Source organism: Hyalella azteca, unplaced genomic scaffold, assembly GCF_000764305.2.
Source record: "Hyalella azteca isolate HAZT.00-mixed unplaced genomic scaffold, Hazt_2.0.2 contig16561, whole genome shotgun sequence".
In the NCBI taxonomy this organism is placed as follows: Eukaryota; Metazoa; Arthropoda; class Malacostraca; order Amphipoda; family Hyalellidae; genus Hyalella; species Hyalella azteca.
The window spans coordinates 140,880-161,536 of NW_025946378.1; the positions used below are offsets into that span (position 1 = coordinate 140,880).

At 37.1% G+C, this 20,657-nt stretch overlaps 2 protein-coding genes across 3 annotated transcripts; both read right to left on the reverse strand.

Moving 5' to 3' along the window:
• Positions 1 to 107: 107 nt before the first annotated feature.
• Positions 108 to 18,835, reverse strand: LOC108676815 (pancreatic lipase-related protein 2-like). 2 transcript variants are annotated; one of them, XM_018164952.2, is made up of 11 exons: positions 18,665 to 18,835; positions 8,716 to 9,843; positions 8,133 to 8,422; positions 7,452 to 7,665; positions 6,721 to 6,894; positions 5,545 to 5,673; positions 5,091 to 5,221; positions 4,696 to 4,825; positions 3,460 to 3,586; positions 2,620 to 2,835; positions 108 to 2,177 (listed from the first exon to the last, which is right to left on the reverse strand). In XM_018164952.2, exons 2-11 carry the CDS (start codon positions 9,833 to 9,835, stop codon positions 1,973 to 1,975), a joined length of 2,736 nt encoding a protein of 911 aa, XP_018020441.1. In that variant the 5' UTR covers positions 9,836 to 9,843; positions 18,665 to 18,835; the 3' UTR covers positions 108 to 1,972. The 2 variants fall into 2 exon arrangements, with proteins under 2 accessions (XP_018020441.1, XP_018020443.1); XM_018164954.1 differs by lacking the exon at positions 18,665 to 18,835 and adding an exon at positions 12,645 to 12,678 and having other exon boundaries at positions 8,716 to 8,996.
• Positions 16,237 to 16,737, reverse strand: LOC108676803 (extensin-like). Its single transcript, XM_018164941.1, has one exon. The coding sequence runs from the start codon at positions 16,735 to 16,737 to the stop codon at positions 16,237 to 16,239; it is 501 nt and encodes a 166-aa protein (XP_018020430.1).
• Positions 18,836 to 20,657: the final 1,822 nt, after the last annotated feature.

The following is a 20,657-nucleotide window of genomic DNA, read 5'->3' on the forward strand; positions in this document are numbered from 1 at the left end:
TTCAAAATGCTAGGTCGATCCCCTTAAAAACAAGATAAAAATACTATTTAAATGTTTCTCATTCTGAGTGTTACAACATCCAAATGGTAGGTAATAATAACAAAATATGATGCATTGTGCTGATCTGTTTTATGTTAGCATGACCTAAATATATTCACCAATGCTATACATTTATTTTTCTTTGACGTGGACGAATTAAGAGTATTTCGTTCTTAAAACATTGATAATTTTAATTATAAGTGGCAAGTTATTTCAGCTACAAGACTACCGTTGCATTGGCCGAAGTACGAGTATATTAAGTATATAATAAGTATATAATAAGTATATAATATAACCATTGAGGAAAGGCACAATAGTTACACAATTCAGCCAATATTTTCATAGAAAATGTGCAGCTATACTCTATTTTTTATTTCCTTAACAAAATGACGTTAACTTCTTCGACAGAATTTACGCCAATAATTATTTGGAATGGTTGCCGTCGACAACTTTATAGTTTCCTTTGAATAAAGTTGACGATGTAACTGCATTTCAAATCAAACGAACAAGCTTTGGTAATTTAATACATCAGGAATGCATAGAAGTAATGGTTGACATGACCGCACATAGATGCGAATAACTTATGGAATCATTTCTTCATAAATGTTTCATTATAAGGAGAAGGGACAGTAACTGAAAAATGTGCTAATGAAATATTATTAAAACTTAACAATGTCGAGCCTATATATTATATACACTGAAGCTATAACTGAAATTCATCACGCGCTGCATATATAGGACATATATGACGGATATATGAATTTATTGATACAAAATCTTTAGCTTCTGAACATGATGTTTAATACCGTTTCACTATAAAATATATCAGTTCAAATTTTTTTTTCTCAAAGATTCTGAAGTTGTGACCTCGAGAATAAAATACAAGTATATAATTCCACTTATTTGTAAATGCATGAAAATGGAATAGTTTTTTCCTCGATTCACAGTACAAGAAAATCACTAGTCCTAAATTTCGTAATTTTCATCTTACCAATAGATAGTATATTTTTATTATGGGCAATGTACTATACTTACAGCGCTGTGGACTAGCCTCATAATAGTTGACTTGCGCAACATCAATAGAATTCCAGGAGTCGAAAATGATCTAAATAAATTAGTAAAAATCAGGATATAAAACATTATAGAGAACAATTATCGGAGACACATGAAGGTTTAAGCACATTTTCAACATGCCCTTGGGTGATTGTGTACAAAATGTATTCTATACAAGAATACATTTTAAATCGTTCAGATAGCATACGTAGAGGTCGGTCGAAAACGTGACTGTCAGGTTTCGTTTCTTATGTTAATTATTCGTCACGTCAAAAATACACCCAGTCAGCGTATGAAATAAAACCATTAAGCATTGGAAGACTTATAAATTATTCAATTTTCATCTAATTTGCATTGAGTTAAGTGTAAAACGAATCAACCTCTCAAGAGATCAGAATTACTCCTAAAATTTGGTGAAATTGGAAGTCAAATGCTGTAACATGATTATATATAGTCAGAGACTCGTCGGGCTGAAAGATAACTCAAACTTGTGTTTAAAATAATAAGACTTAGCGTTAAAATATGAAATAAACATTCATTTAATAATACTCGAGAAATTGTGTATATTATAAAAACATATGGACGAAACATATAATGAGACGAGTCGACATTACGAAATTTATGCTAATTTGAAACGTTTCGATGAAGAGGAAAAAAATCGCGGAGGCATTGAAAAAGTATTCATACTTTATTGTGTTTAGTCGACGATGGTTCTAAACTGTTCAATAAAATCATTAGTCATACGTTCACATACATTGATATGTAGTGAATGGAAACTACATTTTTAATAATAAATAGTTTATATCGATGATGAATACGAATCCATCACACAGAACTAATTGATTAATCATTATAAAAATAATAGCCACCCGTTCTATGATCAGTCGACGATGGGGACATCACCACTGAAAAGCAAGGACCCAGACCTCAGGTTTTCCGCCTCAATTTTATTATGCTTTCTCCGCAGTTCCGGACAGAAAGGTTCCGCAGAAATCTTGATCGTCTTCTCGCTGTCCAATTTAATGACGGGCTGGCCTTGCTTGTGGCACATCACGATGTCTGTTGAATCTTGTTCCTTCTTCGACCTAATTAGCGAAGTAAAATAAAGCAGGAAGCTGACTTAAAATATTCTTTACAGTAATTAAAAAAATTAATAATAATAAACTAATAGCTTTTGTTTATTGCCAAGTTTGAAATAAATAAAGCTGAGAAAAAATAAATAAATACACCCGCGTTTAGAGAGTTCAAAGTTTTTTGATACAGGGATATTTTCGCTAGAATATTGCAATCTTAATAATAATAATAGTTATAAATATTATAATGATATAATCTAAATCATAACTAGCGAATAAATTTGTAATGTATAATTAAAAACAAAAATTCCCGCGATAGCAGTAAATAAATAACGTAAATTAAATGAAAAAAAGTTTAGAAAAACTATTATAATCTTTAGTTGTAGTTGTAATTTTGAACGTAACTTCAATGAAAACAAGCATAGAGAAACTTTAGTAATCTTGAGATACTAACGCGGAGTTGTCGGCAACGGATGGGGTGTCGAGAGGGGTGAGGGTGATGGTGGAGAGTTCGAGTTCAGGAGTGCAGAAAAGCACGCAGAACGTCAGTGGGTTGAAGACGTCAGGCTCGAAGTGCCAGCTCACGAGCGCGTCCACAGACCCACTCAGATCTTCTCCGTGACGTAACAAGAACGTACGAGAGCTACCGCGTCGGAAATTCAACGGCGATCTGAAATAAGATAATTTAACTGATGAAACTGATAATAATTGATAACAAATGGCAAACTATTCACTGATAAACTCAGATCTTTTCCGTGACGCAACAGGAACGTACGAGAGCTACCGCGTCGGAAATTCAACGGCGATCTGAAATAAAATAATTTAACTGATGAAACTGATAATAATTGATAACAAATGGCAAACTATTCACTGATAAACTCAGATCTTCTCCGTGACGTAACAGGAACGTACGAGAGCTACCGCGTCGGAAATTCAACGGTGATCTGAAATAAGGTAATTCAACTGATGAAACTGATTATAATTGATAACAAATAGCAAACTATTCATAAGCTAATTATCTATACAGTTATACTAGGAATTGTGTGACTATCTGTAGCTGTAAAGCAACAAAATAATTCGGGAGCGGCTACGTCAGAATGACTTGTATATATAAACGGATGATTTAAAATGTTGATAAGTTTAAATGGCTTCAAAATACAATCTATTTTCTTCACTTCCATTCACTATTTAGATGTTAATACTTCATTAAAGCAATAATATCATCTATTTTCTTCACTTCCATTCACTATTTAGATATTAATTCTTTATTAGAGCAATTATGTTTCTAATTCACTTCTCTGTGAGATGGAAGTCCCGGAGCTCGCCAGCAGGGGTGATGAACGTAACTTTGAGTCTGCCCCTCAAGGCGCCTCCCTGACGTCTCTCATCGGCCAAGGATACCGTCAGGCGGTAGTGGTATTCTGTGGTACCAAACTCCAGCTTCAGGTAGGAATACCATAAGGATAAGAGCCAGAAATATTTTTTACCGCCTGTTTGACCCAGCTTCAGGTAGGAATACAATAAGGATAAAAGCGCCAAAAATATTTTTTACCGTCTGTTTGACTCAGCTTCAGGTAGGAATACCATAAGGATAAGAGCCAGAAATATTTTTTACCGCCTGTTTGACCCTGCTTCAGGTAGGAATACAATAAGGATAAAAGCGCCAAAAATATTTTTTACCGTCTGTTTGACCCAGCTTCAGGTAGGAATACCATGAGGATATAAGCGCTAGAAATATTTTTTACCGTCTGTTTGACTAACAAAACTTTCAACTGCTTTGATTTTGTTAAGCGGATATCATTAAAAATTACAATGCAGTAAAGCTTCAATAAAGATGCAAATAATAAGTCTAAAAATCATTAATGTTAATAATAAGACTTAGAATATTTTTATCATAATACTTGTAACTGCAATGAAAGAAAGATATAGCGAAATACGAGATAACTCCAAAGTGTACCGCTCAAATTATTTTCTAATCAATGGTAAAGACATGAAAAGTCAATTTAGAAGCATTTAAAATTTTAAATCACCAACCGGAAGACTCTTAAATTCTAAGAAATAAAATTCAATCATTTCTAGAAAAAAATTCTCACATCCAGGCTCGTTGAAATATACGGTAAATATGACATTTGTTATTTTTTGTTTAGTCAAAGTATCTCAATAGAAAAATTTACAATAAAAAACTTATTGTAAAACTTATTGCCCGTAGGAAAAACGTTCGAAGACAAATTAATTCAGTAAGAATTATGAGCTCATTCAACAAGGTACGTACGTAGTGCTGTAGAAATCAAGTAAGCTCTAGTCATTGTTTGGTGGTAAAGCACCATTGAAAAAATTCAACCTCGTTGATAGCATTTACAGCAATAAAAAATCGACAGAAAGTAGAAATTATTTATTAAGTAATCATAGATTCCTATAAAATATAAGTAGAATAAACTAAGTAGTCACAAATCATAATAAATAGTCGTCATGTACGACATCCTCAAGAGATTTATAATATGCGACCGCTAATTCAGAGCATGGCACTCACGACAGAAGTCAGGTCCAGCTGACGTCGATAGGAACATTTTGACGTTTTCCCGGCCTTTCGGCTGCCATGAGTCAGCATGGATGCCTAATGGAGAGCAACCTAATTCGGTGTTGCAAGAGAAGCACTTGGCCTGCAAAAATTATTCATTAATAAAATAGAATTCGCGCTACAAATGTGCTGTCAAAGTCAAACATTTTGCCCGTAAAACCACTTCAAAGAATTCCAAATTTAGACTGATTTAGGTCTTATATAGGATTTAATAAGCTTAACCAATGTTGAAGAAAAGTTTGAATAGCTTTTGAAAGGATTTTACGAACACCGTGAAAGGACCACGAACTTTTAAAGTAACAAATGAGAGTAACTGTGAACTAGCTCCTTATCCTGCGTGGACTTACTTTCTCAAATTCGTCGTACGACTCGCAAGGGAAGGCCATGAAGGAGCAGGAGCCAAGCAGTGAGGCGGTGAAAAGTTTGCTCGCCCGTATGTGGTTGCAGGCCACGGCCTCCTTCTCCGCCGCGTCAAGGCCTGTGATGTTTTAAAAGAACAAACTAATACACAAATGGTACAGAACATTGACATTAATTGTGTGTACGCCAGAACATCATAGCCATGAAACCCACCTTTAAAGCTGCCCGTGAAGACTTATTTTCAAAAACTGATATTTTCAAAAACTGATGATCCTTATTTTCAAAAACTGATATTTTCAAAAACTGATGATCCTTATTTTCAAAAACTGATATTTTCAAAAACTGATGATACGCATTTTCAAAAACTGATATTTTCAAAAACTGATGATACGCATTTTCAAAAACTGATATTTTCAAAAAGTGATGATGAGCGAAACATACCTTCAATGATACCGGTTCCGTCCCTAAGCGCGGTGAGCGCTATTCTGGACAAGGAAGAACAGCCCGGTTGAACGCGTCCTCCGTTGGGGTAAAAATCTACGTGGCCGATGGGCTGCTCTAGGCCGTACCCTGCACTCCATCACAAGAGGCTATAGGTCTAAGATTTTTTAATATCATTGCCTTAAAATCCCTTAATATTCCCTTAGCATCAATTGCCTTCAAAATCAGGGAAGCCGATGATAAATTATATAATTGTCACTGACAGGATTAATTTTCGGAGAAAATCGACAAAAAAGTCTGCTTATAGGCGCTTGATAAATTATGATGTAAATTTCAGCGTAAGCCAAGCGTAAGGAAATCATGTTTGTCATAAATCACAGCTCTCCTCTTAAGCATTGGTACGTTATGCCTACCTTGCTTTAGTGTTTATAAACTCTGATGTCGTTCAATCTTCGTTTAACACTTCGTTCTGATTGCGCCTTACATGATATTCATGGTAGCTTATGAGCTATACTTTTTGCCCAACTGAGCACCGAGCTTTCAGCTTCTCTAGATCACCAGAAACGTTAATACAAACAAATGATAGCTGCGTCTGGTACAGATCCTATCACTTAAACCCAAGTTAATTGCATTAGGAGACCCAAGCTTTTCGTACGATTAAGGGTGCTTGACTATCTCAGCAAATTAAGGCTTCATTCGTTAACTTCACATAATTTTCCCTAATATTAGAAATAATGCCACAAGAATGATTCAAACCAATGAAAGCATCCATTTCAATTGGCGTGCAATGCTATAATGTTGGAAAGAGCTTGACAAAGCAGTGGTGATGAGGTCAAATTTTCAAGGAGAACGTTACTGAATAGTACGTAGAAATTGCATGGGCATCTGTAAATTTTCACCTGATTCAATGCAACTATGATGGGGTACATAGCCAACTATTTTCGTAACAAACATACAATTTGGAAGATTAATTAATAAAAATTAATTGATTAGAAACTAAATAATAAGAATTACTTAATTAAAAAATAATTAATAAAAATCAATTAGGTAATGAAAATCAATTAAATAATATGGAATATAAATTTAAAAAGATTAATTGATGTCGTTCACACTTCCAATGTGAACAGACGAGCCTGGGAGGTTTGTAATCGTGAATTTCCAATACTAATAAGCTACCTGCAAACTGCCAGGCGAGCGTGATGATGGAGTCGGTGTCTGTGTGGATGACATCGACAAAGGAGGCGTCGCTGGGGTCCAGACGTACAGAGGCTGGCATGTGCTGGAAGAAAGGCTCTGCAGGGTCGAGTCCTGTGATCCGACCAAGGCCCTTTACTCGCTCCCCGATGTGACCTTGAATTGAGAATATTATGAAATTATGAACATAATTTAAAGATAAACTGAATATAATTTAAATTATTGAATGGCTTAAAAATATAAAATGGTTTAGAATTAGTTCAATTTTAGAAAAAAACAAGGCATAAGGGACTGCCAAAAAGATAAGCAGTTTACGATTAAAAACATGAAAACTTCTTCACGTAACAAATGCTACAACTAATCCTAATATTAAACAGTTCCTATTATGCAATATGGAGCAATATTTTTATATAATAACAGGGGAGAAGCTATGAATAAAATTTATCCATCTATTAGGCATTTGTTATGCGCGAACCGAGGCAGTGTTTGATGAAGAGCAAATTAAAGGAAGTAAATTTGAGGGCAAGCTGAAAATATACAAATGTTATGTGTCAAACCGTGAAATTAGACAACTGTTATTACATTGGTTAATTTTTCGATGACTAGCTCCGCGACATCAAGCATTAAAAAAATCCCTAACACACTTGATGTAACTAATTATGATGGTGAAAGTAGGCCCGTAAAAACAAGTAATGAAAAATTTAAAGACTGACCAGCCATATGTGACCCTAAGGAGTGTCCGATGACGTGAACTTTGGCAGGATCTTGTCCCAACTTGAACTTGAGTGAGTTGATGAGGGCGGCGACTTCCAGTGCTACAACGCGGATGTTGGTAACGGCTTGGTGGTAGATCACCCTGGATCCACCAGACCAATCTACCGTGAACACGTTGTAGTCTCCGTGGTATAGCAGCCCGCGTACCATCTCCTGTTGGTTACCAGCCATTGGGGTCAATTCGGTCGTCGCATTCTTTTCACGTTTTCAATTCTCTAGAAAACCTACGCTAATTGCAAATTTAAACATAATAATCACTTTGCATGTTAAATGCAACCTAACTCGGCCGATAAATGATGTCAGAACAGCAATGATTTCCCTAAGTTAACAGATTGTTAATTAACTTGATCAACACTTGTTAGTGAATGAAGTTTTTGCATGTCGTATTTCAGTTATTTAAGTAATTACTTGTGATTAAACGTTTAGTACATCTTTAAGTCATTCATTTATATTGAAGCTTGGGAAGCTACGATTCTCGACCCTAGTATGTACCGATCCTCAATCGATTAATATTATTAAAGATATTCGATTTAATTCAAATAAATCCCAAAAAATTTTGAAATATTTTTGATAACGTTGTTTGATTATAGTTTTTAACTGCTTGGAGCTAACATTCTCACCTTGATCCACGTCGAATTTTGGTCGTCAAGGAAGCCGTGAACGATGAACTTAGTAGGATTTGTGGGGTTATAAGATGTATCCGTGATACGTGCCAATGTTCGACGTGTAAGTGGCACTCCATTTGTTTGTGTGCGAGTGTAGAGAGTGTAATGCGTGTTGATGGCATCACGTGTGTCAGGGGGAAGGTTTATTGGTCTGATGATGGGGTCGTAGAAATCAATTGTAGTCTCAAAACAACCTATCTTGCCGAAGCAGTGCCGTTCTTCGTGAAATTCATCGTTTGATTGCCCTGAAAAGTAATTGGTTAATTTCAAATTATCGTACGATTAACAACTACGAGTATAACTTTCAATGATTTTAAAATCACATTGAGAGCCAAACAATCTTTTGATGAGCTATTAGACCTCATGCAATCAATAAAAAAGTCACACATATAACAATTATGTAGTCATAGTTTTTATATTGATAGAATTTCATCATATCACATAATCAATTTTATTATCATATATAATTACGATCATCATTCGAATACTGAATGAATGGAAACTTAGCAATAAATTGTAATAAAACTTGACGACTCACTGCTCTGAGCTCCCGCAGGCAGAAGGCTGTTCAAGATAGGGCGGTAAATTGGGTCGACTTGTGCACGCAAAACGTTACCAACAACTGGCAAATTCCTCAAACTTTCCATCAGAATCCCGAAGAAACCCGAGGGTCGAGGTCGTGGTTCTCGGTTTGGTTTTGTGTGCTCATCAGTAGAATCTTTGACAAGTTGAAATTCAGAAGAAAATCCATAATTCTGATGACCAGAATTAGAATTTGGTTTCATCGTCGATGTTTGAGAGTAATTTGTGTGTCCAGATTTCTGTAGAAGCTCCAGAACTTTTTCTGCACTGAGAAGCTGTTGAACATGATTGGTTTGTTCATTTGGGAAACTTGTTCGGGTAAATAATTGATCGCGTTTAAACGAATCTTCAACTTTAGCTGATTGTGCGAGCGATGAGTTAAAAATTTCAGCTTGATTATTCGAGGTGAAATATACGTAGTGCACTTTGTTTTCAGGTTCGAATTTCAATAGCTGGGTATTTGGACTGTCGATGTTGATTTTTCGCGGCGTTGGGACAACATAATTTTTTTCACTAGAGACGCTTACGGAATTTTCATTTTTTGCATACGAATCTTTGGGTGAAACAAGCGTCTGATTTATATTGTAATAGATTAACTGAGCTGGTGATGAATTTACATAGTTCGAATCATAATTGGATGATGTCGCTTGTATAAGTTTCGTTTCTTCTTCGTTCTCATCTCGAGTTTGTGAAGTAATTGGTAACAAATTTCTATCTCGAATGTGAGAAGAAGTAATTGGTAAATTGGTTACCAGAGGCGTTTGTCCATCAGAGCTGCGGAAAAAGTCAGCAATCACAACTGTGTTCCCGAGATTAGGCTGACGCGTTGGTCGTACATGAGGTTCCCTCCCGCTGAACTCGGTAGCTTGACGCTCTCTTGCGGTTGAGCTTGGTTCCCGCTCGTCAAGATCACTAGACAACGGGAAGATTTCTTTTCTCTGTGCAATGAACTCGCTCAGAAAGCTGGCCTTTGATCTCAGTTCACTCGGCAAGGCTGTGGCGTTCGGTAGCAAAAAAATCGATGCTTGCAAATTGAATAAAGCCAGAAGCAGGGGCAAAAGTCTCAGTTTTGCCATGTCCGGAACTGTTGGGAAGATAAAAAGTATCTTAGAATACAGAAAGCCAGAGTAAAAATCAACCATAAATTATTATTGTACACTGTAATTAATTAAATGGCTCTCCTTTTAGCTATACCTTAAAAAACCAGTAGCGAGCAATTCATAAGTTAATGTTTTATATGACATTAATTGGATTAATGCAAATTAGGATTGCACTTAATTTGTTGATTGAATTTTTTAAAACCCCAGTAAGAACTAGACGATCAAAAGGACAATTCTACATCATTAAACTGCGTGTACATTAAAGCCTCAAGACTAATTTTAATACGTACTGTTAATACAATTATATATATAAGACTATAAATACAATTATCGTATTTATAAAGTGTGCAATAAGTGGAAGCAGGAAAGCCTCTACCGAACACGCGAATAAATTTTGAAACGTTTTTATTTCAGAATTCTGTTCTTGTATAAATCGTGACATCAATAATAACGGAGGATCTATTCAAAAAGCTCCTTCTAAATGAATTATGAACTGGTTACTCCCAGGCTTGTAGAAATAGAATTACTCATAATGCTGCCTGCATTGCAAAACTAACATGGCAGTTGATAATTGATAATCAAATTAATTGATAATTGATAATCAAAACTAATTGGAACTGTTTGATACCCTCAGTAAATGTGTCAGCGCCTGACGACAGTTGCGGCGCAACTGCGAACAGAAGCTGGTTCACTGCATGACTATAAAAGATGCAAGTCATCGAGTCGCAGGATGTCACCGGAAAAACAACGATCCGAGTGCATCCTAACATAAAAAATGCGAAAAAATTGTTCGAGCCTAAAAAGGGAAGTCATTTATTGAAATTTTTACTCCAGCATTACTTCATAGCGAAAATTTAGGTAATGTATACAGATTTGTTCATCAAATATTTAACGACAATGCCCCCATACGCAGAAAAAAATAAAATTTGTTTTGACTTTTTGGGACAGGGACGAATCGGTAACTTTTTTCAGAAGATACGAAGTATGGTATGAGGGAAACTTTAATTAACATCAAATCACACCAAGTAAACTGCTATAATTTATAACAAGTACGAAGTACCTATTCAGTTTTTTATATTTTTTTGCTAACATCAAAGCATACCAAGTAAATTGCTGCAACTTTTTAAAAAAGTATCAAGTTTTTTGCAACAGTGAATTTAATCGGATTACAGCATCAAGAGTTGCCGAGTCATGAACTGGGAGGTTTATTTTTAAGAGGCAACCAATGGACAACAACAGATCATCAAACGTACGTGACGTCGTCATTTTTAGACGAGCGCGCCTCATTGTCGAGAGACTATCAATTTTGTCCAATGATCGGTTCCAATTCGGTTTTGATATCGGTTAAAAATTTGTACACGACAGCGCTGAAATGATCGGTGTGTGATGAAAGTTCGTTTGTAGTTAAGCAAAGAATCGTTCATTTGTTGGGCAATAAATTTAATGTGTTTGTTCGCTAGTTAAAAAGTTTTAGAAGTAAGCAACATTACAGTATAATTTCGATATGTAACTATGTCAAGAAATGAGAAATCTAAATCGTTACGTGAAAAAAATTATGTGTTTCAAAACTCGATAAAAGTGAGGCAATTTAATATGTGCGGCACAAACTAATGTGCGTGTCAAAATTCAATATGTATGACGGAAATTTCTCTCATAAATTACATAAGCGTGCGGCAAGCATTCGAATAATTAAAGTGCTTGTCAAAATTCGGAATTAATAAATGCATAAAATGCCGGAATGCTTTCTCCTGACGTCATCATTTCAACAGCCGGTGCATCAGCAAGGCGAAAACATACCATGTGCATAAAACAGATGTTTTAGTAAAACTTGATCTATCAACTAGATACACTTTTATAAAATCCTAGATTTAGAAAGGTTGTTGTGGTGGATTGAATATAATTGAGAAAAGACGAGAAGGAATAAATGAGTACATAGTGAAAAAAAAAATACCGAAGCCAGACTAGAAAATAACTTAAAGCCGCAGAAAATCACAGCTCATCTACAGTTATGATAGTAATGTTGTAAGGGAAAATTGTGCTGTAAATAGGAAGGTATCTAAAAATGTATATAATAAAGTACCTAAGGTAAGCAAGAAATACATATAAAAATAACTCATGTAGTTCGCAAGTGAAACCTATCAGTAGTTAAGTAAATTATTCGTCAGCCAAACCAAATTATAAGTTGTTTCCAAACATATGAATTCATATGGTAACAAATTAACAGAATAAGCTCAAAAAATCGCTGAGAATCCGCCTGGATTCAAGCCAAAACGCATTTATTTCTGGTACCATAAGCGTCTTGCATGGAACTGATTTGCTATTGCGAAGAATACTAATAATAACATATTATTCTCTTTTAAATAAGAGGAAATTTTCGCACAAAATGTCTGTCAAATTAAATGTAAATTCTTTGATTAAAATTGTTTAAATTATATAGTTTGATTAGGGACTTTAACATATACGTAAACAATATTTAAACATCGTTATACAATGAAGTGAACAATTAGAGAGCGAGTCAAACAGTCAAAAGAAGATGCAGTGCAGAGAGGCTGGTGGTAGCATCAGAGAAAGCGAGAGCGGAGTAGTAGAAAGTTCGGACAATGTTACGTCACTTGATGCTGCAGGACATACACACGTAACACTCGACCAGTTTACACGTAACAATACTGGGCAAGTGGACGAGTGCTCGCATAAATTTCATCAGGTAATTTTAGTGCGAGAATACCGAAAAATCTTCACCATATATCCACGTGGCTATCGTTGAGAGTAATTTGTGTGTTCAGATTTCTGTAGAAGCTCCAGAACTTTTTCTGCACTGAGAAGCTGTTGAAAATGATTGGTTTGTTCATTTGGGAAACTTGTGCGACGCCTGCTAATCGCAAGTGACTAAATCTAAAAATTCATTGGAGTTTCAATCCAACGGGAAGCCGACACGAGTAAATGCAGCGCCTTATTGAGTACGTATAGATGTGCCATATTGAGTAAGTATAGAACTGATGTGCCATATGCTACAGTGACTGTTCAGTTATACAAGACAGTAATAACTGCTCTTCAGTATACAGCAGTAACGTACATTAGTAGCAGTTGGGCAACCTACAATAGTAAATGCTGTGAACTATACTGTTGTAAATGCTTAGGTCCATCGTTTAGTAGTAGTAATTATTGTGCAACATACAGAAGTAGCAAACAGATGTAAAATCCACTAGTAGCTAGATGCTGAACAATGTACACCATTAATTGCTGTACAATATACAGGAAGTACTGCTATAAGATACAAACACGTTGCGCTTGCACGGCATGCAATGCATCTGAAGAACAATGATTAAGCCATGCATCTCATACACGATATGCACTGCATATCACGCATGTGTACAATACAGCTAGTGCACGTAAACTAGAGATCGAGATCATTAAAGTTGCAAGGTTGTACTACTGAAAAGTAACGCGAAGGCAGCTAATTACTTGATGTCAGATTAAACCAAGTAGTGGTTATAAAAATTGTGAAAAATCAAAATACGGTATGACACTGAAGACATGCTAAAAGTTGGTGCTCTTATCATCGTTACGATGTGCTGGATGCCCAGCAGCAAAAAACTTGCTGCAAGAGAAAGCGAGTGTAAAGCTGAAAAAATGCGAAAAATCGTTTTTTCATCTGATCAGACTATTCTATATCAATCATTTTCAAAAACAAGTAGTTTTTCAAAACATAGTCGGTGAATAATAAATACTAATTATCTGCATTACTCGCAAAAGCGATGTCCGGTGTGGTCTCGTAGTTTACATTGAAAACAGCGAAATCGTTATTGATTAAGGACACCGAAGCAGTAATTAAAAGTTAGATATGTTTAATTAGATCACTTTCTTTGGCAAGTCCTTTTCAGTAAAACTACAATCATATTTATATATGTACCGTATATATGCAGGCTACCTATTGTAGTATTGATAATATTGCTAAAAGGCAACTTTTCAACGAGGAAAAAGGTTAGCCTGCGAGCTATACAAGCTATTCATTAAACAATAAATTAACTAGAAATTGTTTAAAATCAAGACATATGTTCAGTTCACCTTGCTAATCTGCTGCCTGCGCAATACAGACAAGAGGCTATGAACCTTGCGTCAAACCTAGTAAAAAATATTGCTTCATAATACCGCTATCAATATAAGTAGGCTGACATGTGACAAACCTTGTATCGACTCGATCTATAATATTGAGAAGCAAAACAAGATCATTACTCTGATTTGCAATGAAAGTATGGCGTCTTTGGATATATGGATGAATGTTTTCCAATGATTCAAGCAATAGTCAATAAGGCTTCACATGAACGAGTATTGTGAAGTATAACTATACATTACAATTCACAACCTAATAGTGAAATTTTCAAGATGAGTCATTCGATGAAAAACATAAATAATTCTTGCCGTAGAACTTGACTTCTCTTGTGCAATTCGCGGAAAAAGTAGTCAAGGTAGTCAGGCCGAAACTCAATTTTTTATGCAAATTGATGACCTAACGAAGAATGGATCAAACGTAACCCAGGTTGCGGCATACAGCAAAACCATCTATGATATTATGCCAGAAACGTCGCAATGCAGAGCATCTAAGGCCGAACTAAGAAAAAAACGCGACGAGGTCATTCTACCACGATGAGGTTTCGTAGCATCAACTCTGAGGATAGATAGTAAATAGCTGAAGAAAGCTACGAGGTCGTCGCTATAATGACTTCTCGAACGCGTGATAATACCGTAGTGGAAAGGGCTGAGACGTTATGCGATGATGAGGCAGATATCATTATAAACCAAACATTCCATGCATTATCTCTTAATAAGTATTTTAAGTGGTTTCAAGCAGTGAAAGTCATAACCCAAACATCAATATAATCCGTTGATGGTACCTCGGCACGGAGTCGTCATCGAGATAGTAACACCCGTTACAAAATGAATTGGAACACTATGTAAGTAGTAGTAGTATAATGGTTTACTAGCGCTTCAGCTATCAAGCTATTTCGCACCGGAGGTAAAAATGCAACATCGCCAGCAAGGCGGAAGGTCTCAATTATTCAAAATCTCAAATTAATCATTACCCTCAAAGGGTGGAAGGTCTAAATTGTCCAGCCCGCTGAAGCTGGCTCGAAGGAAGCAGCGTTAGCATCTCAAAGAGACGAAGTGACAAGGAGGGACAGGTGAAAAGCAACAGAAACGAAGACACTCGAACAAGAGGTCGCTTACACGGGACGTCGGCCGCCCGCACGAGAGAGACAGAGAAGGGAAATGTAAGGAATCCTACCTACATAATAACTTAATGCAAAGAATCCTACCTACATAATAACTTAACCCCACAACTGAGACCCGCAGTCAGACACCGCGAGCTCAGCGGTGGGGCGCTCAGAAACAATCCCCCTAGGAACGGGAGATCCCATAGGACTTCTGACGAGCACAGACACACTTCAGAAGTCCCCCATGAGGGGGAACCCTATGTAAAAGCTCCTAAAGGGCGACGGCGAACGCGGCGATATCAAAATTGGAACCTATATCGGCCGTATTGATGTCGCGCGGCAATGCCAAGATTGCACACTATCACGGCGTTGTAGTTTACAGTGTTCCGCCACGATGCTGATCCAATCTGAAATAAAAAATAACGTTAACGTTGGCGCCAAATTACCTGCATTCGTCAATGTTGGAATACAGCCGTTCACTACATCATTGCGCCCTATTAATGCACAAGCTATAGCCACCTTAGCACTGTTGTACGGCTGGCTGCCGGTACATGCAAATTGCACATGCGGGCCGACTACGAATATTGTACCGCCGAAGTGCAGCGGCACCTGAGATCCACGATGAACGGCTAAGGCCGGCGCCACAGCGACGCATAAACGCTGGCAGTAAGGATGTAATTAATTCGAGCTTTCCGGATACAGTACGTGCATATCATTCGACCGAGGTTTAGGTTCGTTCGAAAGCGTCTCATCGGAGTAGCGAAACTGGATATCGCGAGACCTACCACGTTTAGAGCGCAGCCATCGCTTGGTTGCTGAAGCATGTCTAGAGACAAGATTATGCTGTTATCCAAAAACAAGATCATTTGGTTGTTATGCTGCTTCTTTATTTTCAGTTTATAAATTTTCAAGCCAAGGTTTGCCATTCTTCTAATGTCATAAGAAGTGGAACATTATGGTGCATATATTGCCTAATAAATTGTTCACAAATATTTATCTTCTAGGTAATTAAAACATATTTCCCAAGAAATTAGTAGGTAATTTTCCAGAAGCAGTGCTTCATCGTCTTTCCAACATAGCACATAAACTTATACGCAGGGAATTAAACCTTCGTTCTTACGCCGATCGAGAGCCTGCATGGGCTGCCATGAGACGACGCAAAAGCTATGCGGTGACAACGTCGGAGCTCGGTGATATCATCGGCGGCAGCGGTGCTTCGCGTGACGACGGTGGTAGCGGTGGTGTTCGGTGGCAGCGGTGGTATTCTGTGGCAGCGGTGGTGTTCTGTGGCAGCAGTGGTGTTCTGTGGCAGCGGTGGTGTTCAGTGGCAGCGGTGGTGTTCTGTGGCAGCGGTGGTGTTCTGTGGTAGCGGTGGTGTCCGGTGGCAGCAGTGGTGTTCTGTGGCAGCGGTGGTGTTCTGTGGTAGCGGTGGTGTTCTGTGGCAGCGGTGGTGTTCTGTGGCAGCGGTGGTGTCCGGTGGCAGCAGTGGTGTTCTGTGGCAGCGGTGGTGTTCTGTGGATGTTCGGTGGCAGCGGTGGTGTTCTGTGGCAGCGGTGGTGTTCGGTGACAGCGGTGGTGTTCGGTGGCAGCGGTGGTGTTCTGTGGCAGCGGTGGTGTTCGGTGGCAGCGGTGGTGTTCGGTGGCAGCGGTGGTGTTCGGTGACATCAACGGTGTCGGCGTCAGCGGTGCTTCACGAAGCTAGTGGCAGCAGTGGCGGAGGAACAGCGAGACGGCGTTGTGAAGGCCGAGTTAGGAAAGCGGAGCGACGGTCGTCTGCCACACGTATAGCGCAGTTGCAGATGAGCTTCTTCCTGTCATATCTAGACCAGCCGCAGCTGCTTCAGAAGCTGTAAAAATTGACTACGCAAAAGTTCCTACTATCGAGCAATATCATTTATGTGCCTGCTTGTTATAGGTGTAGAAGTGAGTTATGCCACTTTAACTGCTTGTTATATGTGTAAAAGTGAGCTATGCCACTGTTACTGCTTGTTATAGGTGTAGGAGTGAGCTATGCCACTGTTACTGCTTGTTATAGGTGCAGGAGTGAGCTATGCCACTGTTACTGCTTGTTATAGGTGCAGGAGTGAGCTATGCCACTGTTACTGCTCGTTATAGGTGTAAAAGTGAGCAATGCAACTGTTACTGCTTTCATTGTTACTCATATCCGCGTGGATTTGTCTTCGACAGTTCTCTGGCGCTGACTTTTCTGCGGCTGAAAAACACTTAGCGTGGCAGACGGCCCTCACCATTTTGCTTCTGCAAGAATTTAGTAACAGTCTGGAACTAGAGCGCTATAAAATAGTAGGTCAATCGGTAGAAAATCTGTTATTGAATTTCAATAATGATGTTTCCTAGGTTAATGATTAAATAATTCGTTTTGTTCACAAGACATTTTCATTTAAATAACTTCCTTAATTAATTGCTAATATATAATTTTGAGGCTTGATATCACAGAATGATATACTTTTGTGTTATACAGGAGTTTATTGTTTCCCTTTCTATAAAGTTCCTATACAAACTGGATATTCATCACCGTTATGGGACAACCACTAATTAAAATCAGAGCCGTCTTCCTGTGCAACAAACAATAATATAGTCACTTTATAAAAAAACAGAAGTTATGAAAAACGCTGAGACTGCGTTTGTCTCGTTAAAAACGAAGGGAAGGTTTTGATGCCATATATAGGCTGAAATGAAATCTAAGTAACAACACCAACCTCTCGTCTCGGTGCATAGAATCTTTCCTATCCACTTTGGCTCAATAGTACTCAAGAAAGAGCAAATAGTCTTTTCATTGCGACACGGCTACAGATAAACTGAAGAATGTGCTTACAGTCATACCAATATATTCCCTCATATTGGAGTTTCAATCCATTCAGGTATTTAGTGATTAGGTTTTAATGTATTCAACACGCCAGTTTCGGGAAACGTAGTATGACAAATGAAGTTATATAGGTTACACGTACAATACAATAGTTATTTATGCAATAGTTTGGCTCACGTTTGAACTACCAAATTTATAGAATGTTTCAATTACAGCTTCAAATTTCTTCTAACTTTTGTTGCATTAAATTCAACTTTTAAGTAAACAATTCCTTTTAACAATGGCAACTTATTAGAATAACCGATTGAACTTTCGAAGGGTTCAGGATGACTTGGATTGTACTCTCTGGATCTTCTCCATCGTCAATTCAGTGAACAAAGACCACCTGACAACTTTCTTCTGAGATAATTTTCACTCTGAATAATTAACGATATATTGTCTAGAAAATGACAAAGGTGCACTAATAACAGATGCTCATGAATGACATGACAAACATGTTCTTCCGTTTGGTAGAAAGTTTTCATTGGAGCTAGGGTGCTGCGTAAAATGGTCTTCAGTAATAAAAAGCTCAATTAAAGAAATATAATCTGAATTCCCCCCTTTTTCACAAACTAGTCGATATTTCACTACGCTTGCTAATCGCAAGTGACTAAATCTAAAAACTTGTTGATTGTTAAACTCGAAACATTAAAAAACTACCTGTGACAAAACTTTGGTCGAACGTGAAAATCTATAAACTAATATTTAGCATTTAAAAACATAACTCACCATTTCCGGGCGTAGTTCTGATAAAATCTTCGGTGTCACAGTTCTTAGCACTATGAGACCTTCAATAGATTATTGGTCGAGTCAGTAGTACCGTAACAGCAATATTTATAGGCAAAATTTTCACTGCACAAGTACATAAAATAGACATGTACATTTCACAGACGGAGAACAACAGTCAACCCATCTGTTCACCTCACAAGTAAACCCATTAGTTTATTTACAAATTAGAATAAGATTCAAAACCTTAACACTCCATGAACATTTACTGCTCGTGCTTTGTTCATTTCCTACATTTTATTCTCACAGTTATTGTAGAAGAACACACCATAATTTACCTAAAATTATCGTTTAATTATTGCAAACTGGTCTTACTTACTTACTACGTTTAATTTTGGCAAACTGGTCTTACTTATAATTCATGCTTGACTCTTTCTCTTTGAATTAATTTCAGATTCAATCATACATAACAAAATTCCTTAAATCTCATATGTAAGCGACCAGCAAAAATTGTGTAATTCTTGCGTTCTTAGTGACTTTTTTCTCGGAATTGTGTAACGCGTAAGGAGTGCTCGGGAAGTATGGCTCAAAAAAAATATAACTCAGTACTCACAGCAGTGAGTGACAGAGTGCGCATTTTCTCGTCGACGAAAACTTGAGGTCACGGACAGACAGACGGACAGAGAGACAGACGGACATGGCGAGCACAATAGTGCATTTTTTCCATAGATAAGAAAATGCGCTAAAAACTTACAAAATGCAAAACGCGTGTGTTGGGAATGAATTTGTACGGCATCTGTGGCACACACAAGAATTCCGGAAAGATAAACTTTGAAGCTGCCAAGTTAATGGGCAATAGATTAAAACAGTCAATGTGCACTTTTAGGGTTAAGAATTATCAGACCTTCATCACAGTTTAGCTGCTTTAGCACAAAGAAAACGTGGTTCTGGATTCTTTATATAAACTAAAGATTATTTTCAAGGTTGATTATTCTTTTTGATACAATGCAAGAAGATGATAGCAGATATTTAAAATGAATTTTTATGTTCCAAAACAATATTAAATAATTTGCTGAAAATATTCACTCGTCATGTATTTTTAAAATGAACATTAAACACGTTTTGGCAAATGCTGATCTTACTCAAATGTCCGGCTGTGAAATATTGATATCAATTAAAAATAATTGGCCCAGCAAGATAGGAATAAGCTGTACTTTCAAACACAACGATATTTATTAAGAAGAAAGTGGAGACGGCAGTTGCAACCGCAATTGTTTCGTTAGGACTTAAGTCTAATTGCTGGTGTTTGTTCTAAGTCAAGGTCTTCCCGAACGTGATTGGAAAGTCGCCTTGTCGACGCTAGGCTGTACAAACAGACTGTTACCTTAGCCGTTGAACCCTTCAACATAAAAACAGCTGTATACAGCCACATTTATTGTCGCATTTGAAGTTTTTTAAATCAAAACAGCTCTGGAAATACCGATCAGTAAGTTTAATTCACCGAATCCCTAGTTCACTCCAATTTTTTTCATAAACCTAATAAAAGTCGAAGGCAACGTAAACATTTTCATTTTAAACTATCAAAGCCCGTTATGCCATCGGTTAGTATCGAACATCATCCAAACCATGGTTCTATTCATTTTATATACAGCAAATAAACAAAAATTCATACTACGTTGAAAGGTTCACACGTCTATTGTACATGAGGATTATCGAGTTGAATTCAATAAGAAATCGAAAGACAAAAAAATGGAAAGAAACGTAGTTTTAATAGAAAATCATCGTTTCATTTGTCGTCAATCAGAAACTTTTTAATTAAATTAAACATTCAGATGTTATTCATTCATCTGCTTGACTTCGCTGCAAACCGCGGACTGTTCGCGGAGGAGAAAGTTGTAAAAGAAAGCAGACACGGCGAAATTTTATTGACTAGTTGGAGGTCAATAACAACCGTATTGTATATTGTTGTATTTGGTGACATTAAATTAAGAGATAC